General features: G+C 44.7%; 1 protein-coding gene across 9 annotated transcripts in view; it reads left to right on the plus strand.

The window, feature by feature from the left end:
• Positions 1 to 2685: 2685 nt before the first annotated feature.
• Positions 2686 to 27195, plus strand: part of KLC1 (kinesin light chain 1) — a 46688-nt gene continuing 22178 nt past the window's right edge. For all 9 annotated transcript variants that reach the window (XM_073638611.1, XM_073638615.1, XM_073638613.1 and 6 more), the window contains exons 1-5: positions 2686 to 2904; positions 22572 to 22833; positions 24193 to 24423; positions 25875 to 25953; positions 26955 to 27180. In XM_073638611.1, coding sequence (XP_073494712.1) covers positions 22573 to 22833; positions 24193 to 24423; positions 25875 to 25953; positions 26955 to 27180 — 797 coding nt within the window. In that variant the 5' untranslated portion in view covers positions 2686 to 2904; position 22572. The remainder of the gene's footprint in view (positions 2905 to 22571; positions 22834 to 24192; positions 24424 to 25874; positions 25954 to 26954; positions 27181 to 27195) is intronic.

The raw sequence follows: 27195 nt of genomic DNA on the forward strand, positions 1-27195 counted from the left end.
CATCAATACTCTGCTATTTTCAGGTCTCTTAAAGATGTTCGATCACGTTCAAGAACGGATTCAAGGACATCCACAGACTTGTACTGCAGCCATTCCTGCGTTCTTCACACTGTGGGGCCGATTCATTAAGATAGGCGTTGTGCACATCGGTCCTAATGAAGGTACTCGCTGGAGTATGATGCGATTTACGAGGAATCTGTATCAAAAAAGTGATGGGTCCCTTCTTTTCCCATAGCGAGATTTACAAAACCTTTTCAAAATAAAACTCCACGGTTTGAACAGTACTGTGGCTCTCCCATTAAAATCAGTACGGACAATTCAAAGAGTATTTGAAGCTGTTTTTGATGTGGGTTTTGGAGCAAAATCTACATTAAATAAACTCTTTTTGAACATAGTTTGGGGTCACGACACACATTGCAGCCAAGGATCACGATGGCGCATACCTAGAGTACCCTGGACGTAGATTACATGGTTCTCTCTCATGAGTGACATATTCCAGGTCGTATTCACGCTGCCATCAGTGTTTAAGCAACCAGATGTCAAGTCTTTTATTTACCCATGTTGCACACACTGCCTGGTTTGGTGTTTCCTGTCTCAGTTATCGCAGAATACCATGTCCTCCAATAGTAAAGCTCAATGGAATTGCACTAACGCAAGTAGGCTTTTATTATAACAGAGTTTCGCCATTACGGCTTCTTCATAGGCTATGACCTCAATACTTCATTTAATCTTCAATAGCCCAAATATATAAAACACTAGTATCGGGTCATTCAGATGTCAGTGATTATTCTCATACACAAAAAAAACATACATTTCAGTAGGCCAACATTTCGGATTTTAAAATCAAGCTGTTGTTATAAAGTATTCTAATTTACTGAGATAATGACTTTTGTATTTTCATTGGCTGTAAGCCATAATCATCAACATTAACAGAAATAAACACTTGAACTAGATCACTCTGTGTGTAATGACTCTATATAATATAGGAGTTTCACTTTTTGTATTGAAGAACTGAAATAAATTAACTTTTTGAGGATATTCTAATTTTGTTAGAAGCACCTGTATCTTCCTGTCGCATATCTGAGGTATCAGGGACTTTAGCAAGTCTTTATTTTCTACTGAAAAAAAAGTTTCGTTGACTTAGGTCTTTCCGTTCCGTAAGCTATGAGCGCCATCTGTCCCCTCTGCTGTGGTTAGCAGAACTGGGGAAGGCAGCAGCTGGGACATTGATGAGTGATTGCGGGATGGTCGTGGAATTTTACACTTGGTCATTGGTCATCACTCTTGCAGGCCAGCTAACAGGATGGAGATATTTTTGAGATTGGAATGTATGGCCCAGGAGGGGGCGGCAGTGAGATCAGCCATAACAACCAACTTGGGCATTTTCCAAGTGGTCGATGCAGAATTTCATTGCTTTATATACTCCCACGCTGGGCCTGGTAGCAAGTGGCACAGTGGAGAAAAAAAAGCCAAGAATAAATATGTTTCAATGGTTGATCTACTGTTTATTATGTTGTCACTGTCAACGTTCCAATGGTTGCCGTTGGTAACAGACAGCAGTTGAGGTGCAGTCTGTAGTCAGGTATGAATTCCGCAGGCTCCAGGTGTCGGCAGTCATGTGACTGCTGCGGTGCGGGACATCTATAACAGACAGATAGAGAAGGTGTGATCGGCCATATGGCGTCCGGGCATCATGGCACTTGTGATGTGGACATTGGTTTAGTGACAAGCGGAGCAGTTTCTATACGTTCCCACCTGTGAATTATACAAACTGATAAGATCTCAGCTCTCTCTGTTCAAAGATACTTAGAAAAATGACAGAAGGAATCTGGTCGTTATTTTAAAGAAATGGAGTCAGTTGCTAAGAAGAATTTAGATGGGTTGCTCTTGGCAACGGCGACATTTATGAGTCTGATAGGTTGCTAGGGGGCGACTGCTCCACATATGGAATCACTTCACTGAAGACGGAATCAGGTTGGTTGCTATGAACAACTGCTACAGGTAAAGAGTTTTAGGGTTGCTATGGGCAACTGCTCCATGTAACAAGAAATCAGATTAGTTGCTATGGGCAACTGCTCCATGTAACAGGAAATCAGGTTAGTTGCTATGGGCAATTGTTCCACTTCAAAAGGAATCCTGTGGGTTGCTATAGGCAACTTTTCCACAATAGAAGGGAGCCTTTGGGTTGCTATGGGCAACTGCTCCACTTAAGACGAAATCAGCGGTGTTGCTATGGGCAACAGTTCCATTAAACAAGGCATGTGATAGGTTGCTATGGGCAGCTAACTTCACTTAAGGAATCCAATGGGTTGTGATTGGCAACTGCACTAAAGAATAAATCTAATTGGCTGCTATGGGCAACTGCTTCATGTAACAAAGAATCTGGTTGCTATGAGCAACTGCTCCACGTTATGCTATGGGCGACATCTTAAGAAGGAATTGAATGGGTTTCTATTGACAACTGCTGCAAAGAAGAAATCTAATAGGTTGCTATGGACAACTGCCATGTACCAAGGAATCCGATTGGTTGCTGTGGGCAATGCTCCACTCAAAGAGGTATCTGTTGCTATCTATTACTGGTCACCAGAACGCACTGCTCCCCGGCAGTGACAGCGGTGACAGCAGCGGCCTCTCATCCCCTGCGCTGTCACTTTAAAAGCGGACACATTACGTCATGGCTCGCCGCGGTGCATTCTGGGCGGGGAGGAGCCATCGCCATTTTCATTGGGGAGCAGACAGAGGCGGATACCGGCGCAGCAGCTGCAGGAGGAGGATGCGCCCCGGCACCTCGGCTGTCAGCTAGGAGAGGCCTGGGCCCGGGCCGGTGACAGGAGGACGCGGCATCGCCGGTATATAGCCCCGGACACCCAGCTGTCACCACTGAAGAGCACGGACCGCTGAACGGTACGGCCGCCAGGGGGCAGTGCAGGGACAATGCTCTGGGTGTTATTGTGGGAGTGCAGGGGACATGGCGGAGAGCTGCTGCTCCGTCATAGGTCAGGCTGCGGGATGGAGAAGGAGGCCATGTTAGGTGCACTGTCATGGATGAAGGGGCTGCACTGATATGGGGGGGAGCTGGTGTAATAATGGAGGCTGCACTGATATGGGGGGGAGCTGGTGTAATAATGGAGGCTGCACTGATATGGGGGGGGGGAGCTGGTGTAATAATGGAGGCTGCACTGATATGGGGGGGGGGAGCTGGTGTAATAATGGAGGCTGCACTGATATGGGGGGGGGGAGCTGGTGTAATAATGGAGGCTGCACTGATATGGGGGGGAGCTGGTGTAATAATGGAGGCTGCACTGATATGGGGGGGAGCTGGTGTAATAATGGAGGCTGCACTGATATGGGGGGGGGAGCTGGTGTAATAATGGAGGCTGCACTGATATGGGGGGGGGGGAGCTGGTGTAATAATGGAGGCTGCACTGATATGGGGGGGGGGAGCTGGTGTAATAATGGAGGCTGCACTGATATGGGGGGGGGAGCTGGTGTAATAATGGAGGCTGCACTGATATGGGGGGGGGAGCTGGTGTAATAATGGAGGCTGCACTGATATGGGGGGGGGGAGCTGGTGTAATAATGGAGGCTGCACTGATATGGGGGGGGGGAGCTGGTGTAATAATGGAGGCTGCACTGATATGGGGGGGGGGAGCTGGTGTAATAATGGAGGCTGCACTGATATGGGGGGGGGGAGCTGGTGTAATAATGGAGGCTGCACTGATATGGGGGGGGGGAGCTGGTGTAATAATGGAGGCTGCACTGATATGGGGGGGGGGAGCTGGTGTAATAATGGAGGCTGCACTGATATGGGGGGGGGGAGCTGGTGTAATAATGGAGGCTGCACTGATATGGGGGGGGGGAGCTGGTGTAATAATGGAGGCTGCACTGATATGGGGGGGGGGAGCTGGTGTAATAATGGAGGCTGCACTGATATGGGGGGGGGGAGCTGGTGTAATAATGGAGGCTGCACTGATATGGGGGGGGGGAGCTGGTGTAATAATGGAGGCTGCACTGATATGGGGGGGGGGAGCTGGTGTAATAATGGAGGCTGCACTGATATGGGGAGAGCTGGTGTAATGATGGGAGGCTGCTCTGATATGGGGAGAGCTGGTGTAATGATGGGAGGCTGCTCTGATATGGGGAGAGCTGGTGTAATGATGGGAGGCTGCTCTGATATGGGGAGAGCTGGTGTAATGATGGGAGGCTCCTCTGATATGGGGAGAGCTGGTGTAATGATGGGAGGCTCCTCTGATATGGGGAGAGCTGGTGTAATGATGGGAGGCTCCTCTGATATGGGGAGAGCTGGTGTAATGATGGGAGGCTCCTCTGATATGGGGAGAGCTGGTGTAATGATGGGAGGCTCCTCTGATATGGGGAGAGCTGGTGTAATGATGGGAGGCTCCTCTGATATGGGGAGAGCTGGTGTAATGATGGGAGGCTCCTCTAATATGGGGAGAGCTGGTGTAATGATGGGAGGCTCCTCTAATATGGGGAGAGCTGGTGTAATGATGGGAGGCTCCTCTAATATGGGGAGAGCTGGTGTAATGATGGGAGGCTCCTCTAATATGGGGAGAGCTGGTGTAATGATGGGAGGCTCCTCTAATATGGGGAGAGCTGGTGTAATGATGGGAGGCTCCTCTAATATGGGGAGAGCTGGTGTAATGATGGATGGGGGCTGCACTGATATGGGGGGAGCTGGTGTAATAGTGATAAACATCTCCAGCACCTTCTGACAATGTTGCGTCTGCGTTTCTCTCCGTGAGCCCTGTAGTGATGGTGCAGACCTTGCTCTTTGCTCTCCGGGATGATGTACGTTGCGTTGTTGTGGGTGCGGAGCGCGGCGTCGCTTGTCTGTCATCGGACACGTGTGTTAGAGGTGGGGAACAGCGATGTGCGGCTCAGGATGCTCCATTGTCCTTGCTTGTACCGTTCTCTATAATCCCAGAGATGGGGGCAGTATTATCACGGGGGTCTTGCTGATGGATCGTTACAGGGAGTCCGGCGATTCCATCCATCTTGTGCTGGGATTACTTTGCATTTTTATGGGTGGGCTGCAGGGATGGGGTTCTTGGCAGGTTTAGGTTGCATTGTCTGGGCGGAGGTGTCTGATGGATGGAGGGGAAACCTTTAGATTCCCAATAAGAGTGTCTTTCAGTATTACGTGGCGCCAGTCTCACGGGACACGTCATGGATACTTGGAAGTGTCCCGTTCTGTATCTCAATGATGAAGATTGTACTGGAAGTGAAGAGCTGTGGACTGGTGTTATACTGGGAGCAAGTATACAGGAGAAAGAATTAGAACAGAGTACTAAGTTGCCTATTATAATTAAATATATGATATATACACCATACATTTTTCAACCTACTCATGGATATATATCTCCGACCACTCGTTTAAATCAATATTATTTCAAGGGATGCCGAAGCACAAACAACGAGTCTAGGGCCCATTATATAGAAAGTAGAAAATATTTTATTAGACATTATTATTTATACAGTATCTGGAGTGACACAAATGCGCAACTAATACGTAAATCCCATTAAAACATACTTAAAAAAAATATATCACAGCAGATCACCACAGGTTGCAGGTGTATGTCTCACAGACATCCCCCGTTTTCCACTTATTATCACATAGAAAAATATACAAGGAAAGGATACTCGTCCAAATATCGAGATTGCCATGTCAAATGGCCATTTGTATATAATGGTCTCCCTATCCTTCCTAGATATACATATAAAGTGGAATATAATTACCTTTATAACGTGACACCAGCACGCTGTGATTCCCCGACGTGCGTTTCGGCGCTATTGCCTTTCTCAAGGGGAGCAAGTATACAGGTAGACGGCACCAGAAAGGTGAATTTAAAGGGAACCTGTCACAATAAATATGCAGTCCGATCTGTGGATACTCTGATCTTGTAGCAGGGAGAGCTGAACAGATTGCTCTAAGTTTTGTGGAAATATAGTCAGTACAACTTGTATTCTATTCATTTAATCCTTATTCTGGGTTTAGGAGTCCAGTGGGCGGTCTTAATCGGTGATTGACAGTTATCTCTATGCACACCTTTTTCAGGGAAGGTTGTCGATCACTGATTAAGACCGCCCCCTGGACTCCTAACCACAGAGAGCAGGGATCTCTGTGGATAAATTACAAGTAATAAAGAATCTTTGCCTGCAAACCTATATATCTATCTGCTCCGCTCTATATAATGCCGCCCAAAAGGTGACGCCAACTTTAAGGTTACAGATATGGCGGCCTCTGCACAGGGCCGTCCTGGCGGTTGTTGCTTCTTCGCTGCCACGTGCAGATTTTGGCACTTTAAAAAAAAACGAGATAAATACCACATAGAGCAGTGGTCTTCAACACAGCTGTGGGACTACTACAGCATTTCCTTACGAGCAGAGGTTGCAAGGACTGTCAGTCTGGTTCATCTGCTCGGATCATCTCTTGTGATTATCTCTCCTGTGAGCAGGTGGATCGGCAGCAGTGAGTCATTGTAGCGTATACACCTACTGAGTCACCTGGCTGGATGTGCTGCAGAATCTGCCTCTCCTGGTTATCCCCTTGATATATAGGGTGTCTGCATCAGAGCTCGGCTATTTCTGTCTTGCAGCTCCGCTCCCACCGGAGGGGGAACGACGTCACTGATCGCTGGTTCATTAAAATATGCCCAGTTGGCACTGTCAGGCATCACCCCCTCCAGATCCCATCCGGAATAATATAAAGCAATGCCAGGACTGTGCGGAGAGGATAAGATGATGTCCATGTAGGAATACTTGCATCCGAGCTGCCTTCTTCTAGTAGGTGCAGGCTTCATTGTGCTAGACTTAAAGGGGCTCTCCAAATTTGTAAAAAAAAAAAAAAAAAAAAAAAAAGCTATCCGGTATGCGCTGTATGCAATCGCCCAAGCCTCCTCAGTCTTTTTCATTACTTCTTTTTTAACCATTTGTCCTGGCAGCCCCTGTTTTCATAGCGGGGCGGACCACTCAACTAATATACAAGACGGGAATCTATGACTCCCACGATACCGATTTACAAGCCCATCCTCCTTTACAGCTCCTGTCATTCAGGAGGAGCTGATCATGGCATTATGAAATGTAACAGATAACAGAAATGAACAGCGGAGGAGACCCCATTTTCAGAACTGGATAACCCCCTTTAAGGGGGGTTCTGTATCCAAGGTGGAACAATTGCCTGCTGTCTGACCCCCATTGATTTAAAGGCCCGTCCCCAGATGGCCTCATTCCTACTATATTAGCACACAAGGGTATGGCGAAATCAGCCCAGAGGGGCACGGAAAGGAGATGTGAGCAGGTGTTTCAATATGGCTGTCCCTGAATGCCCCCTACAAAAATTGATTGTCGATGGGAATACAAGAATGGTAGGGTGTGGTGTAAGAGGGAAGGGTTAATAATAATAATAAAAAAAAAAATGAATAAAAAATTCCTGGGTAGAAAGCAATATGGGGGTTAGGAAGGGGATCAGTGTTGGCAAGTATTGTGCGGAAGGGGGCAGTTGGGTGTGACGTGGGGATGGACTGTGGTTCGCGTCGCATTCTCGTGCTGTGATTGAGAACCACATCAAAACTGCATGAAAATAATAAAAAATGCACTTGATTTTTTTGCAAGTGAATTATGTAAAAACTGACTGTTAATCCATCATAAAAGCTCACAGCACACTATTGACACGTATTGACTTGCCCTTCTGGTGTATTGAAGGCGGAGGAGATGGGTATAATGCAGGTGTACTTCCACAGCTGGTATTGTCTCCTGGATGTTGTGTATTGGCACACGGTGGCGGCTTTGTTTGGTACATTTACTGCAGAGGGCATGGACTACTCATAAACCTGCACATCAGCACATGGCAACCGCTTTTCCCTTTGCAAGGTTACGTGTGCGGAGTTTCTCTTGGTTGCTGCGGTTTATTAATGAGATGGGGCCTGCTCCTCATTCTGGGCTGTTCTCGGCACACCCTGCCAGTGATGCATCGGGCACCGTCACCCTGCTGCTGCCGCCTCTAACAAAGGAGCCTGGCAACAAAGAGCCGCATGGGCTCCGATGTGGGAGCCCAGCCGAGGTCTCCGCATGCCCACATTATTATTCAGGTGGTGCCAGGCCTTCGGGCGCACTGATTGTGATCTACGGTGCCCGTGTAATTCTCCGGGGGTGCTCAGATGATTGCTCTATTAAATCCCATTCTCTGGCTGTCTGGTGTAATTGCTCTTAACCCTTTCTGCTGTTTTAGCTCTCGATGCTCTTGGTCGGGGCTTGCAGGAGATGTGACACAAGGTTTTCATAGACTCATGTGTAATGTCGCCCTTTCGATGTCCGGTTTATCAGCTAGGAAAATCCAAGGGCTTGTATGAGATTAGTAGGAGGGGGCTCCTTTACTTCCAGACTCCTCACCACAATCTGTGCCTGCAGAAGGGCTCGCTTTTGGATCGAGGGAGCTGGCTTTCTTCTAATATTACTAAAGTCTTTCTTTATGGGGGTACATTATCGCACCCATTTTGTTAGAGGTCATTTAGGACAGTGCTAAAATAAAAAAATATCCATTGCTCATCTCTGTAATCCCCCACAGCTTTGGTAGTCCCCCATCTGTCTGCAGTAATGACATTGCATACATTTGTTACCGCTGCAGCCAGTCCCTGCCCTCTTGGGTCTCATGTCATCATCAAAACTGCATGAAGATAATAGAAAATGCACGTGATTTTGATGCGTTTTTTGCAAGTGAATTATGTAAAAAAAAAAAAAACAAAAAAAAAAAAAACAGTTAATCCATCGTAAAAACACACGGCACACTATTGCTACGTATGGATTTGCCCTTCTGGTGTATTGAGGGGGGAGGAGATGGGTATAATGCAGGAGTATTTCCACAGCTGGCATTGTCTCCTAGATGCCATGTATGGCACACGGCGGCAGCTTGGGTCTCGTGCCCTTTCCACAGCTGGCATTGTCTCCTGGATGCCATGTATGGCACACGGCGGCAGCTTGGGTCTTGTGCCCTACCTGCTAGCATCACTGCTAAGGATAGTGATCGTCCACAGAAGTCCAGGGTTATGTATGGAACATCATCACTGCAGGGAGACCACCAGGAACTCGAGCCAAAAGACCCATAGGACCCTAGTTTATGTCCTCTGGACCAGATCCCTACAATCCTCCTCCCACCTGCTGATTAGTAGGCCTGGCTAGATGTCATTGCCCTGGTCGGGGAAGGTTCTGTGGCCATGGACTACGGATGTACCCTCTGGACCAAGGTCTTTCTGCTCAATTGGACTGGGAACTACCGCTGGAGCCACGGAGATTAAACTGGTGAGTAAATGGTGTTTTGTTTTGTTTTTTTACATTTCTTTATTGCTTTGTGTTTTTTATAAATCCCAACAACCCTTTTCTGTGCTCACTTTCCCTTTCCAAGACTGACCATGCCCCTGACTTGTATTGTGGCTCCCATAGAAATCTATGGATCCTATTCTAATCTGACTTCATGCCGGCCAGGCAGGAAAATGAGCGTTTGCCCTGCAGGAAAGTTTGCATCTTCTTGGATATTGGAGGCGGTTTCTCCAGGTCTTCTGGAGCACAGTGCAGAGAGATCCCTGCCGTATACCGGAGAGACCTCAGCTGGAGACCAATCCTGGCAACCGAGAAGCTTCTTGAATGTCTGTTCCCCCGAGACGTCTAATAGCTGCAGTAAATGAGCCGTCTATCTTCTCCTTTACCATTGCAGTAAGAAAATGTACGGCTCCATCAGGCCCAGACCAGTCACACCCTGATATATGTACATAGCTGCTGTCACCGAATACCATATAGGAGCGGACAGCATAATCTCGTCTGCAGAGAAGGGAACATCTGGCTGGAGATATAGACGAAGGGATGAAAGGAGCAACTCGATGCGGCTCGTGCAAAACTAAAATCCCCATATACACTGTACTCGGATGCAATTATGTCAGAACGTCCATATCGAATGTTACTGGGTAACTTAACTTTCCTGATCCTTTCCCCAAAAATAAGACTGTAACATAATCAAGGGTTGTCATCCATTTAGGTGGATTATCAATCTGACTTGGCTCCCAACCTCAAGGGATGACTGGCTGCAGCAGGAGCCTCCCCCCACTGCTCTGTCTGCAGTGGGACAGAAAGATTGTTACTCTACCTAGTTCTCAGCCTTAGTTGAAGATGGAGCTGATCTGCAGGAGATTAACCCTTCCACAAATTTAACTTTCCTCTAACATTTACTCAGATGGAGACCTCTTTCTGCGGGCACCATAAGAGCAGACGCCTCGGCTAAAATGCAGATTCCACGGGGCAATCATCCTCCTGCGGAGCGCAGAGGTAACATCAGAGCTCGCAGCGTCTGCTACCGGCTCTCGTCATGGTTGATGATGATGTGACTGGTTATTAAGGCTCAGTGTAAGTCACTCTTTCCATAGTTACTATGGGCCACGTCTCACCATGTCCTCCGCTGTGTGCTGGAGTCTCGCAGGACGTGAGCTCATGCCTGTGTGGGCTGCGCTCCACTGACTCACATGTACCAGCTTCTAATGCTCAGTGTCATGTCCTCCCTGTGACAAACTCCTGTAAGCACTTTATCGTGTACCAGTACTTTAACACAAAGTCAAAAAGCGCGGTCTTGTGGCCCTTACCCCTAACAACAAGTCCAAACTGCTTTTTGGTGAATATGCCAGTCTAATATGTCTAGGACCAACTCGATTCTCATGCCCTGTGACTTGCCCTACACTTTTTTTTCTTCAGTGAGCAGTACCTCTTCATCTGCATCCAGCCAGCACTATAGGTTCAGGACATTCTTTTCCTTTACTTCTCAGCATGCATTGCTCCTACTATTATCCAATTGCATGCTTGTCCTCAACTGAAAACTTGCTTCTAAGCACAAGAAAAAAGGCACGCCGGCCCCGTGCATGGCGCGCCGGCCACCCTGCCAACAATTTATATTAGACTTTTTTCATCCATAGATAGTTAAAGAAGAAAAAAAAACGCTGCCAACTGCTATGAGCACAGCCGGCGCCTTATACAACCCCTGGCAAAAATTATGGAATCACCGGGCTCGGAGGATGTTCATTCAGTTGTTTAATGTTGTTGAAAAAAAAGCAGATCAGACATGGCACAAAACTAAAGTCATTTCAAATGGCAACTTTAGGGCTTTAAGAAACACTAAAAGAAATCAAGATTAAAAATGTGGTACTCAGTAAGGGTAATTTTTTTTCAGACCAAATCGAGGGAAAAAATTATGGAATCAATCAATTCTGAGGAAAAAATTATGGAATCACCCTGTAAATTTTCATTTCCAAAACTAACACCTGCATCAAATTAGATCTGCTCATTAGTCTGCATCTAAAAAGGAGTGATCACACCTTGGAGAGCTGTTGCACCAACTGGACTGACATGAATCATGGCTCCAACACAAGAGATGTCATTTGAAACAAAGGAGAGGATTATCAAACTCTTAAAAGAAGGTAAATCATCACGCAGTGTTGCAAAAGATGTTGGCTGTTCAGTCAGCTGTGTCTAAAATCTGGACCAAATGCAAACAACATGGGAAGGTTGTTAAAGGCAAACATACTGGTAGACCAAAGAAGACCTCAAAGCGTCAAGACCGGAAACTTAAAGCAATATGTCTCCAAAACAGGAAATGCACAACAAAACAAATGAGGAACGAATGGGAGGAAACTGGAGTCAATGTCTGTGACCGAACTGTAAGAAACCGCCTAAATGAAATGGGATTTACATACAGAAAAACTAAACATTAAGCCATCATTAACACCTAAACAGAAAAAAACAAGGTTACAATGGGCTAAGGAAAAGCAATCGTGGACTGTGGGTGACTGGATGAAAGTCATATTCAGTGATGAATCACGAATCTGCATTGGGCAAGGTGATGATGCTGGAACTTTTGTTTGGTGCCGTTCCAATGAGATTTATAAAGATGACTGCATGAAGAGAACATGCAAATGTCCACAGTCATTGATGATATGGGGCTGCATGTCAGGTAAAGGCACTGGGGAGATGGCTGTCGTTACATCTTCAATATATGCCCAAGTATACATTGATATTTTGGACAGTTTTCTTATCCCTTCAATTGAAAGGATGTTTGGGGATGATGACATCATTTTCAAGATGATAATGCATCCTGCCATAGAGCAAAAACTGTGAAAACATTCCTTGAAAGAAGACACATAAGGTCAATGTCATGGCCTGCAAATAGTCCGGATCTCAATCCAATTGAAAATCTTTGGTGGAAGTTGAAGAAAATGGTCCATGACAAGGCTCCAACCTGCAAAGCTGATCTGGCAACAGCAATCAGAGAAAGTGGGAGCCAGATTGATGAAGAGTACTGTTTGTCGCTCATTAAGTCCATGCCTCAGAGACTGCAAGCTGTTATTAAAGCCAGAGGTGGTGCAACAAAATACTAGTGATGTATTGGAGTGTTCTTTTGTGTGTTTGTTTTACATGATTCCATAATTTTTTTCCCTCTGCTTGGTCTGAAAAAAATTACCCTTACTGATTATGGCTATGTGCCCATGATGCAGAAATGCTCAGGATTTTTTCCTGAGCGTTTCTGCATCTCCCTGGCAGAAAAAAAACGCATGCGGATTGTACATGCGGATTGTACATGCGTTTTCCTGCCAGGGACATGCGGAAATGGAGCGTTATTCACTGACATTTCCACATGCAGATTGACAAGCGCTTCCCAAGCGATAGCATCACTTGGAAAGTGCTTGTGACAACTAGGTCACACTATATAAATCCTTGCAAACTGCATGGATTTATATAGTGTGACCCGAGAGAGTGGTTAAAAATAAAAAAAATAAATATATACTTACCCTCCGATGGCCCCGATGTCCTGCTCACTCCGTTCTCCCTTGACGACAGCGGTAGATTGAAAGAGCTGCCGACGTCAGCGTCGCGTGACCCGTGACATGACTCTGACGTCAGCGCAGGTCCTTCAATCCACTGGGAAGCAAGGAGGAGGGCAGCGCGGGCCGCCGGAAGGTAAGTATACATTTATTTATTATTTTATTCTTTTTTGACAGATTTTTTAATGGTACCTGGTTGTGGATGAGACTCTCCTCTCCTCTACACTCGGGTACCATCCGCACATTAGAACGCGCCCATTGCGCAAGTACAGATGCAGTCTTGCGGAATTGGTGCGTTCTAATGCAAGTCAATGGCGGCGAAGACGCAGCATTTCCACAAAATAATTGGTAGTGCTGCGTTTTTTTCCGCAGCGGAAATTTCCGCAGCATGTGCACAGCACATGCGGATTATCATTGGGGAACATGGCAGGCCTTCTACCAAACGTTTTTAATGCATTTCTTCAGCTGCAAAAGCGCTGCAGAAACACATTAAAAACGCATCGTGGGCACACAGCCTATCACATTTTTTATCTTGATTTCTTTTAGTGTTTCTTAAAGCCCTAAAGTTGCCATTTGAAATGACTTTAGTTTTGTGCCATGTCTGTGATCTGCTTTTTTTTTCAACCACATTAAACAACTGAATGAACATCCTCCGAGCCCGGTGATTCCATAATTTTTGCCAGGGGTTGTAAATTTCTCCCCACTGTATGTATTTCAGTTCTAGCATATATTGGTGTATGAGGTATACAGTGGATCAGACACTTGAACAGCATCATTTCCTAAGCATTGCCAGCACCAGGCTCATCTATGCAGTAGAAATGATCACATCCGCTGGGAATTAGGAAGCCGCCTGTCTCCTGCCTCTGCAGGGATGAATATGTATGTGGGCACACAGCAGGGGACACGTTCTCTCTAGTTCATCTGCTCTGATAAGGAGATTTGGCTGCTGTTGTGTTGGAGATGACCCTTGTCTATAATAGTCCAATGACACTTCAGAATAAGCTGTCCTGTGTGCATGAAGAATAAGGCTATGTTCACACATTGCGGTTTTTCTGCGTTTTTTTTTTTTAATGCAAATTTTCAGCTGCGTTTTACAGTACTAGCAAGGTCTGAGATTCCAGAACTCTCATGCACACAGCTTGGTTTTTGTTTGATCAGTATTTTGTGCTTTGCATGTTTTTTTTTTTTTTTTCAGACTAGAGCATGTCACTACTTTTCAGCGTTTTTCACCCATTGGAAGTAATGGGTGGTGAAAAACGCTGAAAAAATGCCTAGTGTGAAGATGGTTATCAGGTTTTGCTACGTTTTTAGTGAAAGAAAAGTACAGCAGTATGTTAAACTCATTTTTGTGGTTTTTATTTTTATTTTTTTTACCATCTTGTCTTTGTCCCCTGAGATGACAATTTGGATTAGAACAGTTTAATTAAATTAGTGATGTGTAAAACAGTAAACATTTAACTGAGCTAGGTGTGAGATTGAATAATACCTGTGGCCCACGGAGGTGTGAAATTGAACAATCCCTGGGCAATTCAATGGCTGACCAAAGTGTGAAAATAGTGTAATACAAAACTCAATGCACTGCCAGTGTCTTAGTTAAACTATTCCTGAATAATTCACCTCCCCCCACTGTTACATTTGTAATTCTGGTTAATATGGTTTCACATATGTCTTGCATTGGTGACCTGTGTTCATGCTTCTGTGGTGGAAGCAAAGCTGAACTTTGGTATCCTGAAAAACGCAGCAAAAAACAAGGAAAAAAAAGAAGCAAAATCCTAAACAAACCTTCCTAGCAAGAGATCAGGTTTTGCTACAGAAAAAAAAAACGCTGACAAAATGCAATGTGTGAACATAGCCTAAAGCTGTTTCTGGCCATTATAGCACTTGTATCCTGCAGTTGTCGCTGAGTTGGTGGGTGAAGACTTGCTGCTATGTTATCTAATATACACAGCCCATCCCTGCACCAGTCATGAGAAATCTAGAGCACAAGCCATATGCAAATCAGTCTGGAGGTGCAGTGGGGGCGTGTCACTGTCAGTGCAGTGGGAAGAAGCCCTGTAAGTGACACTCCCCCTGTGCTCTTCTTTCATTATTTGCATATAACTTCTAGACTAGATTTGGCGCACTGTATCTCTACAAAAACTGTGTTCTTTTAGTAAGAGGACAAGCATCCAACACAGACGTATTACTTTAGGGTTAAGTTCACATGATGACTTTTTGCTGCTGCCAAGTTTCTGAGGGCGAAATAGTTCCAGCAAAGTGGATGGGATTTATATAAATCTAATTTTGACGCTACGTAAACTGACCTGTGGTGCGTGTTTCAAATCTGCAACATGTCCCTTTCTCTTGTGGGTGCGCTGAGTTTTATGTGCGGATTTTACCCCTGGAATTCCATAAACTGCAGAAAATCCGCAGTTAAAAAAAAATAAAAACCGCATGTAATCTGCACAGAACTACTTAAGTTTTGTGAAAGCCAAATAACCTGGAGAGAGCAGACATTGGCTGCTGGGAAAAAAAGACCTTGCTTGTGAATGTTATGTTAGGATATGTGCTCACAGGGGTTTTTAGGAAGCAGAAACTCTCCAAATCCTCCTCCAAAAACTTTGTCAGAGTTTTTTGGAGCAGAATCTATGTGCACATATTCAAAAACTCTCGCTCCAATGCTTCTTCCTATAAAAATTACACATCTAGATAGTGTCAGCCTCTGCTGTTTTGTGACTTTAATATCCTGAGTTAGAAATGAAAATGCCTTGCATGGACAGTTCTCACTTCCTTCTCCAAGGGCAGAGGCAGAAGAGGGCGTCCTCCGGGTGCACGATGGTGCGATCTCTGGAGTAAGCTGATAATGTATATGGATCAATACATCCCGTCTGCACCCTCCAACCCCACAGAATGAAGAAATAATATTAATATATTTTTCTTATTTTTTTCTATAATTCTATTAGCAGAGCACATGGATGTGATTAGAGAGCAGAGCGCCTTGTTTCCTGCCATATTTTCTGTTTCTGCATTTCCTCTATTATTGATGCATTACCGCATACTATTGGGATTGTATTGGGGAAGTTTTTAGGTGTTTTTTTTTTTTTTTCTTGCATTTTATCTAGATGGAATCGCAGCATAGGAGCAATGAGTTATTACAGTCGCCCTCTCTGAAGCAAAGGACAAATTGATCACGCCATGCATGTGTGTCATGGCCTGTTAAGTCGTGATTTTTTGAGAATGACGGGTTTTATGCAAATGGAAAGTTAAAAAGGTGTTGTGGTTTTTTTTTTAAGTGTATTTTTCTGAAAACTGCCTTAAAGCTGATATTTCCGTTCATACCGGACCCAGTATCCCTACTGCCACACAATCAGCGTGGTTCCACAACTCTTTTATATACTGCGTATAATTTCATGGCCACTTTCAAGATCTCTGCTTGCTGTCAAAGAATGGAGGCGTTCTATACATCCAGAGTTTTGTTTTAGGAGGAAATGTTCTGTGTCTAGGGTGTAACGCAGATAATACATTGCACAATATTCTTGCTGTGTTGCTCATACAATCTTTATCATGTCGTGTGACGATGAATTTTGTTTCATCTGATTGTAATTTTGGTAGTCATTGCATTGAGCAAGTAATTTTATCCAAACTTTTTTTTTTTTTAAAATGACCTTAAAGTGCCGGCTACTAGGGGGCTCTCTTGTGTAAGTTGCTCCCCACCGCCTATTGTCAGGTGTAATCTGTCACCAGCAGAGAGACTGGTTACTAGAAGTCGGGATGGGTCTTTGTCTTCCCGCTCCTGCTCTTCATACAGATATAACAGAGACATTGAGGGCTTGCAAGTCACTGGGCATCACTGCTTACTGAGAAGTAAGGGAAAAGGCCCAGCACTTATAGTGCTGGCAGAATATTGACTGTGGACCAGTCCGTTTAAATGCAGTAGATTGTAAGCTATAAAGTGTGATAACTGGGGATACTTTATACACCTCGCTATTGAGATTATCTGAAGGCCAACTCAGGCGATGTAAGATTTGCGGCAGGTCGAGGGAAGAGATCGGTAATCACTGCCGACTTCCACCCTGCTGCGTCGTGTGCCAGGACACATTTCCCTTAGTCTGGCTGTCGTATCGTCCTTCAGAATGGACCTGACTGGAGAGCACCGTCATAAGCTTGTCTGTTCCCAAATGGGTCAAGACCGAAGCCTGGGTCACCCTCGCAGAACGAAGGTCGCCGCCAGCAACGATTGACAGAGACCAGTTAGTTGGGTTCATTGATCACTGGAAAACGCAATACTGTAACATAAGGAGAAAGGTTAATGCTTCCTGGAAATGGGACATCACGTGACTTATTGGCAAGAATGCTGAATGTGAACGTACGCGGCAGTGGGAGTATACGGGGTCCTGTCCTAGAATCACGTTACATCACCGAGAGGATTGCAGGTGTATACCTCAATCAGTGTCACTTTGAAACAAAAAATCTTTTTTTTATTTTTTAAACTGATTTGCTTCTGTAGAGTTTTGTAGTCGTAGTCAGCCAAGCTGGTCTATATAGCAGAAAACGTGAACCGATGGTGGCACAAAGGGGACCTGTGTGGCCCATATCACTAGAATGGGAGCCTATAGGGGTGCATGCATCTCCCGATACAATAAGGAATGGTTTATATACGAGTGGCTTCTGATTGACACCTGGGACCTGTACTGATCCGCAGAGCAGGGCACTTAATGGAGCAGCAGTGCACATGCTCAACCGCCGCTGCGTTCACTCCCTATGGGGCTGCCGAGCGCTGCAGTCGGCTTTTTCTGGCAGCCTCATAGAGAATGAATGGAGCGGTGGTCAAATAATGGGTCATGTTAGGACAGGGGCTTATATTAGGATGACCCAAGAATGGCCCATGGCACCAAAAACAAGAGGGTTGTCAGTGTTTTATTGCAGGTCTGCCATACGACACAAAATATAATGTTTTGGTGCAGTGTGTACTGAGAGGGCAGGGGTCCGCAGCCTCTGGCAATCAAGCTGGGGTGGGACTAGTATTTTCTAGAGGTTGCTGGCCCTAGCATAGAGTATAGGATACTCTGCCCCTTCCATTGTGATGTCACAGCTGAAATGTAACGCTGAGATGTTGGAATCTGCTCGGTGTGGCGGTGCTATTACCACTATGCTGCCCGTCACTAGCTCCTTTTTCTTGCCCTTTGCACTCTCGTCCCTCCCTCGCTGGCGGTTATGTGCTGGTGACATAAATCTGTCGCTTTTCTCATGAAGTCCAGTGATTCAGTTCTCCCTTCACCTCCGCAGTTGGCATTGACCATGTTTAATTAGGCAATAACTCAAACAGTAATAGTGCGTTGGGTGATGGCCGAGCGCCTCCTGTCCCATTAATGTAGAGCACATCACCCTACGATTCTCTCCAACTGCAGATTTTAGCCTACGTCCCTGCTGTCTGGTAATGATGCCGCCCTCCTATAGCTGGAAATTCAGCTGCAAGACTGGGTTTGATACCAATGGAAGCCACAGATTAGTTTCTCTGCCTAAAGATCTCAACACAAGAGGCGGGCACCACCTCTCCACTTTATGCGCATGGGACTGCTGCTTTTATAGAAGGACATTACTGATCTGACCACTTTTTTATTCATTTATTCTTCTTAGTAACTTATAGCCTGTTGATTCATTGCTCCTCTCTGCGCTGCCTGCATCTGTTAGCATTTACATTTTTTGGCAAAAGAAAAGCTGTAGGGGCTGAGGATCTGCATTATAGGCCCAGTTTTATAATTGAGATCTTCTTGGTTATACAGTTATGAAAAGTGCAGCGGATTTATTCCTGGAGCCGGGTATTGCCTCTGGCTAACCATCTAGATACTCTGTCCATTCACGCAGCCACGGTACGGCAATTGTTCACATGTGTGTTTCGGCAGCATCCGTTTGAAATGGATCCATTTAAAAAAAAAAAAATGTGATCCAACAGCAAACTGATCCCAGAGTTTCCATTCTTACACGAATCTGGCAAACTGATCCGCTTGCAATCAGAAACTTTGGTTCCCATTTTGCATTAATTTTCTTTTCTACTTTGAAAAAAAAAAGCATGCAAAAAACATTCGTATTTTATGCAGCATTTTTTTTTTTTTTGCAGCAGAAAAATCTGCTGCAAATCCTAAACGTGTGCACTTATAGTAAAGATCTGCCGCATGCACCCCTAGCCTAAGGGTGTGTTCACACTGAGTGTTTTAGCAGTGTTTTTTTTTGTTTTGTTTTTTTTCTCTTGTTGCATTTTTTTTTTTTTTTTTTTGTTTTTTTTACAGGCAGAAAAGCTGTTTTTTCCAGTACCAGCAAAACCAATGAGATTTCAGAAATCTTGTGCACTCAATTTTTTTTTCTTGACTAAATTTGAGCACTGCGGTGTTTTTTTCCAAATCTTCAGTAAATCAATTCTTTCAGCATTTTTTACCCATTGAAACTTAATTTTGAAACTGCAAAAACACAGAAAAAACTCAGCCTATTTCTGCTGCGTTTTTGGTGAATGCAACTAACTTTATTAACATGTACTGCAGATAAATCGCACATAATCCGCAGTGTCAAAAAAAGAAAAGAAGCAGGAAATATTTTTTTTTTTTTTTTTGGGGCGGGGGGATTTTGAAGTTTTAAAAACAAGTTGCCTGTTAAGAACTGGTACTACTTTGGGGATTTTTTTTAATTCTTTTTTTTTTTAATTATTCTTTCTTTAAATAAAGAATAAAGAAAATATTCTTTATTTTTATTTTTTCAGCCTTAACTTTGAGTCCATGAATTAGGTGTAGAGTATTTAGAGCGCCAAAATAGAGGATCTGCTGGTATATAGTTCACTGTATTTCCCTGGCGTCCCACTTTCCTATAGCCCGACTGCATTATTATCAGATGTGAACTACTGCTTAGCAGGCAATAAAGCAGTCCCGTTCTGCTGTGTCAGTCTTGTGCCGTCTGTCTTCCCGTCCGTCCGCTCAGGTTGCAGCACGCCGGCTCCTTTGTATTCTCCATGGCTCCTGCCTTCTTTTCCGCAGTGATTGACATGTGATGCCCACAGGGGTTAGTTGGAAATGACCATTGATCCCTATTGATCAGCGTCCAGTCTATTCACATGTGAACAGACCCCTATCCAGTAAGCTATTACACCATCGCTTTCCTGCACTAGATCAGAGGAGCGATGATTAATGAATGGCACTGTAAATGGAGATGCATGAATAATAGATGCCAGAGGTTTGTACGGTTTAGTTTCCCAGTATGTGGCGGTATTTGTTCATCTTTGTTCCAGATATTGATGCATGAGGATTGTACTTCTGCATAATTGGGCCGATCTGGAGCTCTCGTGCAGATACTGGGTATCACTCAGCTTTTCCAGCAAAGTCTACACGAGTGTGAAATGTTAGGCACGCTATATATCGATTTTATATGCTCCCTTAATAATAGCAGGCTTCATAGAGGAGGGAAAGGTGGCCCTTCTTTACAGATATTGTCACGACAGTCTGTAATCTACGAGCTCATTTATGTTAGTCTAATTTGTATGGGGGCTTTAAAGCAATTGTCCATCTTCGGGACTATTTTCTTTTCATAAATGCATGCATTTTAGGCTAAAAATAATTTTTGCAACTGGGTTGCATTAAAATTTTTGGCACGGTTTGCCTTCTATAACCTCCATGTTGCACGGTCTATTGCTGGCTGCTGAGTGAGTTAACTTAGAGCCAGTCAGTGAGCTCATGCTGACCTAACAGGAGAGTTTTAGCTTACCGATGTGGTCTGTTACCGATGATCACAGACCACATCAAAGTTGAGGGTTCAGGGAAACGAAGAGCCTGTAAAAGCAATATTGTTAATGAAACCTAATTGCAAAAATGGCATTTGGCCCAAAATACAGGCATTTAAGCTAAAAAATCAACAGCAAAATAACAGCATGATGTCACAATTGAATACAGCCTAGATATCATATACTACGGTGACATCTCAATGGAACACAGCCTATAAAAAAGACTGGTTTGTGACATTATAGGATTAGTTAAAAATAAAGACTAAAGTGACTTCATCACAGTAGATCACAATTTAGAAATGAGCTCGCACACTACTGTGACATCATCACAATATAGAATACAGCCTATCAATCTGGACTGATGCTAATGAGGGCCTGATAATCTCACCACACAGACTAACTCTACTTTGACATCACAATAAATCAAAGCTCAGTAATGACCTCACAGACAAATGTGACCTCAAAATATGCCAAAGCCTGACTCTATAGATCTCCTCCTAAAAGCCCAACATTACTGACACATCAAAATAGAACAAAGCCTATAAAAGAAGCCATGCCCAGTCATGATGCCATCACAATAAAACACAGCCTATAAATAAACAAGCCGAAATGTGACTTGTCAGCTGTAATGTGGCTAATAAAGCTGGATATGCCTTTCCTCCTCTAGTGGCATGGTATCTTTGTCCCTGGGCCACTGGCTCCTTGATCCTTAGCCCATGGCATCTAGAATAAAATAAGTGTCCTGTTATTATGGTTTTGATATGTTTTCACTTGATTGTTGCAGTTCTATGCATTACTGGGGTCCTGGCAAACAGTACAATACAGGAAGAGTTCATCTTTGTAGGTTTCCTACAAGCATGGCTTAGAAGTCTCCTCACTCTGACATGCCAAGCTTGGCTCGTCACTCTCCACAAGGGGAAATATTGCCCCTTATACCCCATATCAGATCCTCTCACCTTGCCAAATCAGATCTCATACTTTGCACTGATGAGGGGCAACACCCCGAAACACTGTCTACAAGTTAAGGCAGGGCTCGTTAACGAGTCGATATTGACTTTTAGGATCGCTGCTTCCAATAGGTGCCACTAGAGTTCTACTCCTCTTCCTCACTGAAGAAACAATTTGCATATTTAATTGCCCAGAGGAGAATGCATGGTTTAGAAGTCTCCTCATTCTGACATGCCAGGCTTGGCTGGTCACTCTCCACAAGGGTAAACGTTACCCCTTAGACCCATAGGTTTCCTACGTTAATACTTATCGTGTGGAGACTTCAGATGCTCATCGCTACTTCTTCTTTTTGTTTCCAGAGCGCCCATTTCCTTAAAACTTTCTGGTTTCCTATTGCAAAACATTACATTGTGTACATGAGTCGTAATGGAGAAGTTTGATTTACGAGACTCTTAATTCCTTGATGGGTGTCCTCCCAGCGTCTTATGACACCTCTTCTTTTGTTTTTGTTCTTTAATTTGCCATTTTCTTAGAATTTTTGAGGTGTGGAGCCACAGACGGCACTTCTGAGATCACTTATGCTTTTTTTTTTATCATCTTATTTTTCCATTTCAACTTTAGTTTTTCCATTTGGGTCGTTCAATAAAGTTAAATTGAAAAAGGAGTGAGGAGGGGGGGGGGGGAGATGGAAGAAGAATATTGTCTTACAAATTTAAATGTGACCCCCTTGGAAGGCTCAAAATAACATTACTTGACCATTGTATCGGGCAGGAATAACGGACCCACCAAATTTCTTGTCTATTAACACTTTTAGTGACTAGCCCCTACTTTAGCTTAGTCCACCCTTCTCCATGTCTGATCCTAGACCGCACAAACAAATATCTTCATCAAAGTTAATGTACATGTTGCTGATTTTTGTTGGTGTTTTTGCAATTTTTTCCATTGGGGTTGGATTGGATCTGCTACATTCCGGATCAGTTTTGACTCTCCGACGTTCTCTTCTTTTGCAGAATGTATGACAACATGTCCACGATGGTGTTTCTGAAGGAAGACAAGTTGGAGAAACTCACCCAAGATGAGATTATTTCTAAGACCAAGCAGGTGATCCAAGGATTGGAGGCCTTGAAAAACGAGCACAACTCCATCCTGCAGAGCTTGTTGGAAACGCTGAAGTGCTTGAAAAAGGATGACGAGAGCAACCTGGTGGAAGAGAAATCCACCATGATCCGCAAGTCTCTGGAGATGCTGGAGCTGGGGTTAAGCGAAGCACAGGTAATTGCACGGTACACCGCCCTGCCGCTCATCGGGGAATGCATAGCAGCTGGCAGGTCACACAACCAGTTTTACAGATTGTGCACGCTCCCGAAATATCTTCGGCTTGCGTCATCCTGTGTGTTTAGTCCAAAATGTCACAAGGTTTGAGTTGTTTCCTTTCAACTTTTGTGAGTATAGCTAATTTGTCTGTCCAATAAACATGCGCATTGCACTTGATGAAGTGGATGGGACGTCCACGAAACGCGTCTGTTTTTAACTTGTCAAAAGAATAAACTTACAACACAAGGACTGGATTCTGTATAATCTGTTTTGACGGAGGAGCGCGGAATTATTGATCCCAATATTTAGAATATGTAATATTAGCCAATACCTCCATTTAGAAATGTAGTATAGTTCTTACTCTCCATGTTGCTTACCCCATGTGCAGGGCATTGCAGTAGCTTAGGTATCCACGGTTACAACCAGTCATATGGTGACAGTTGCCTGTGGTCGTAACCATGGGTACCTAAGCTGCTGCAATATCCTGCACATGGGGTAAGAGACATAGCGAATCAGGAAAACTATACTACATTTCTAATTAAAGGTATTTGCTAATATATATATTTTTTTTACACCTACTACATATTTGGGATAGGATCTTGGAGATGGGAAGACTCCTTTAATGATAAAAGTGGGTATTTTGGATATACAATACTCAGACAAGGAGAGCTGTTTGCAGGGTCCTAATAAAGATAATGGTAATGGGTAACTTGTGGGGTCTCAGAGACCAGGACCCTTTGTGTTTAGTTAGAGGCCATATTTGCAGTAGGCTACAGTGCACACAGGTTTAAAGGGATGTCTCATAAAGACATCCTCTTCTTTTTCCCCCCCCTCTGCTTAGAATGGCTTTTAAAAGTCCATCTGTATTAACCTTTAACACTAAGTGAAGTTGTGGTCAGCCATTCATGAACAGAGCAGGTCCAGGTATATCCGTAGATGGGACCCTTGCTTACCTCGGATCAGAATCCGGGCACGCTTGTCCATTTTCAGAGCTTTGATAGAAATAGATGGAAAAAAAAACATCCCCTCCTATCCTGGCAGCGTGTTTCGAGGCCCCATCCTGGAGATGGGTGCAGGCCCCGGAGGTGGCATATCTATCTATGGTCATAAAGGTCCTGGATAGGAACAGCCCTTTAATATAGAAGTAGTTTATAAACTACGTCATCACTGTATGCCGCTGTTCTTGATGCTGCTATTCTCCTTTCTTCCTTCAGGAACATTCATTTTTGATTTTTTTCCTTGTCACATAGATGCGGTCTGCATGCCGGGCATCCCTGGAAAACGTCTGTTTTCTGTAATTCTGGTTCCTCCCTTTAGGTTATGATGGCCTTATCCAACCACCTGAATGCAGTCGAGTCTGAGAAACAGAAGCTGAGAGCCCAGGTCCGCCGGCTGTGCCAGGAGAATCAGTGGCTGCGGGACGAGCTGGCCAACACTCAGCAGAAGCTGCAGCGCAGCGAGCAGTCCGTGGCCCAACTGGAGGAGGAGAAGAAACACCTCGAGTTCATGAATCAGCTCAAAAAATACGACGACGATATTTCGCCATCGGTTCGTAACCTTTTTAGTCTCTTTCCCTCCCCTTTTTAAGTTGTCCAGTCATGGAAGATTTACATGTTATAAATCATTCAAAAGTTTGTTTTTTTTAAAAGGCGACCAGAAATAAAAAATAAAAAATGATATAAAGGGATTTGCCCAGTCACCTGCGAGCTGCATCCTGTCCAGTGTGGATAATTATATGCTTGGCAAAATAATCTGCCATTGTCTATACGATATATGCCAGTCGGAAATTGCTTCCGCCGGCTGATCCTTCTCCATAGCCAATGATCAGGGAACATATTAATGCAAGGCTTGGCTGGCATGTTAGTAGTTGCCAACCACTTCTGGTTGGATGAGGGCATCTGGAAGAAAAGTAAAATATCTGAATTGGACACCGTCGGACACTATCCGAGCAGTGCTGACTGTGCAGCGCTTATAGAGACACACGGGAGGAATAACAGAGGAAACGCATAATGCAAAGTTGTAAGAGGATCCTTCAAAAGTCAGAAATTGAAGTACTTGTTAAAACAAACACCTCATTAGCGCTGCATGCTTCTCTTTAAGGATCATTCAGACATCCATGCCAAACGGAATAAGCACAGACTGGCCGCAGCTCTCCTGACCCGAGCGTGACTGCTTCATATATTTCTATAAGGCCGTCACGCTCAGGTCAGGAAATCCGCGGCCAGTCCGTGCATTACGATCCGCGATCGGACCAAATTCCACGGACGACTGAGCCCTTTAAGTGACAGCGCTGACTCTCATTTGCCAGCCTAGAGTCCGATGAGTCACTTGTGCTCACTATGGAGACTTTTCATCCATTAATACCGATTACAGATGAGCGAATAGTTTTGCAGCCCCCTGGTCTATGGTCTATAGTCCGAGTCCGCTGAATGGGAGTCGTGCAAACCTGCCATCATCTCTGACGCCTCTTCAGGAGCTGCAAAGGCTGGCAGGTTTGCATGACTTTCATCCTGCGGGCACAGACTATTGTCCATACCGCTGACAATCAATTTGCTCTCAAGGCAATGGTTATATAAACAGGTAAACTGGCGTTAGGACCATGCACATCATCCATGCACCCTCCTAGTTCTAGCATGGTACTGTGTACTTGTACAGTGACTACTACCCTCAGTGTGGAAGACCAGATGAGGCTGCAAGTCACGCTCATTGGAATATATTGAGCTACGGTTTATTCTGCTGCTATGGAGGACAGGATGCAGAATTGATGTAGATATTATACCAGTTATTAGTCCGTGCCTCTGTATTTCCATATACTGGTATGTATTGTGGATAGTGATGGCCGTGCAATGTCATCTGCTGGTATAAAACACATAATACGTGCTAAAAACGGTTCACATGGAAAGGCTGAAAATGGCATAAAAATCAATATAAATGTCATGTAGTGAAGGGTGGAGGGGGATGGTATTTTGATTCTTAGGATTTTTTTATTTTTTTTAAAGGATGATAAAGACAGTGACTCTTCTAAGGAACCTCTGGATGACCTCTTCCCTAATGATGACGACGATCAAGGGCCGGGAAGTAAGTTGCATGTCCATCAAATGGTCAAGGAACCGCATCCGGCACCAGATCCCCTTCTCCTTATATACTTACACTGCAGAAACTGCGCACAGTGACATCACAGCTCTGCCGCCATTTTTACCAGCATGAGCACAGAACCTGAATAATGCACACAGTGATGTCACAATATAGAGACGATACACACTGTGACATCACAGGACGGGGGATGATAGTCACGGTGCAAAATAAGAGTGGTGGGATGATGCACACAGTGATGTCACTATACAGGGATAATGCACTATATGATGTCACAAAACACTAGTAACAGATAGTGATGCGTTTGCACACAGTGATGTCACAGTTTGGGAATAATGCACATTGATTTCACAGCAGCTTGTTTATTAACCCAATACTTTGAGTAGTGGCGGTCGACTGTGACGTCACTGGCTAGTAGCGGCGGTCGACTGTGATGTCACTGGCTAGTAGCGGCGGTCGACTGTGACGTCACTGGCTAGTAGCGGCGGTCGACTGTGACGTCACTGGCTAGTAGCGGCGGTCGACTGTGACGTCACTGGCTAGTAGCGGCGGTCGACTGTGACGTCACTGGCTAGTAGCGGCGGTCGACTGTGACGTCACTGGCTAGTAGCGGCGGTCGACTGTGACGTCACTGGCTAGTAGCGGCGGTCGACTGTGACGTCACTGGCTAGTAGCGGCGGTCGACTGTGACGTCACTGGCTAGTAGCGGCGGTCGACTGTGACGTCACTGGCTAGTAGCGGCGGTCGACTGTGACGTCACTGGCTAGTAGCGGCGGTCGACTGTGACGTCACTGGCTAATAGCATTTTAATGGAAGGATAATGCACACAGTGATTGTGCAGCAGTGATGGCAGCTCGAGATTAATAAATCTGGTGAGAGGTAAAAAAAAAAAAAAAAAAAAAAAAAAATGCTTTCATTGATGCCACAATATTCGGTAATTTCCACTTTCATGTTAAATTAATTTTGACCTTTTTTGGTGTTCGCAGTACAACAGCCCCACAGCAGCGCGGCCGCCGCTGCCCAGCAAGGTGGCTATGAGATCCCAGCACGACTAAGGACCCTCCATAATCTGGTGATCCAGTATGCGTCCCAGGGAAGGTATGAAGTTGCTGTGCCGCTCTGCAAGCAAGCTCTGGAAGACCTTGAGAAGACCTCTGGCCACGATCACCCCGATGTCGCCACGATGCTGAACATACTGGCTCTGGTGTACAGGTATTATTCACATTT

This window comes from Phyllobates terribilis, unplaced genomic scaffold, assembly GCF_046119375.1.
Source record: "Phyllobates terribilis strain yellow unplaced genomic scaffold, ASM4611937v1 Scaffold_7__3_contigs__length_470593459, whole genome shotgun sequence".
Lineage (NCBI taxonomy): Eukaryota > Metazoa > Chordata > Amphibia > Anura > Dendrobatidae > Phyllobates > Phyllobates terribilis.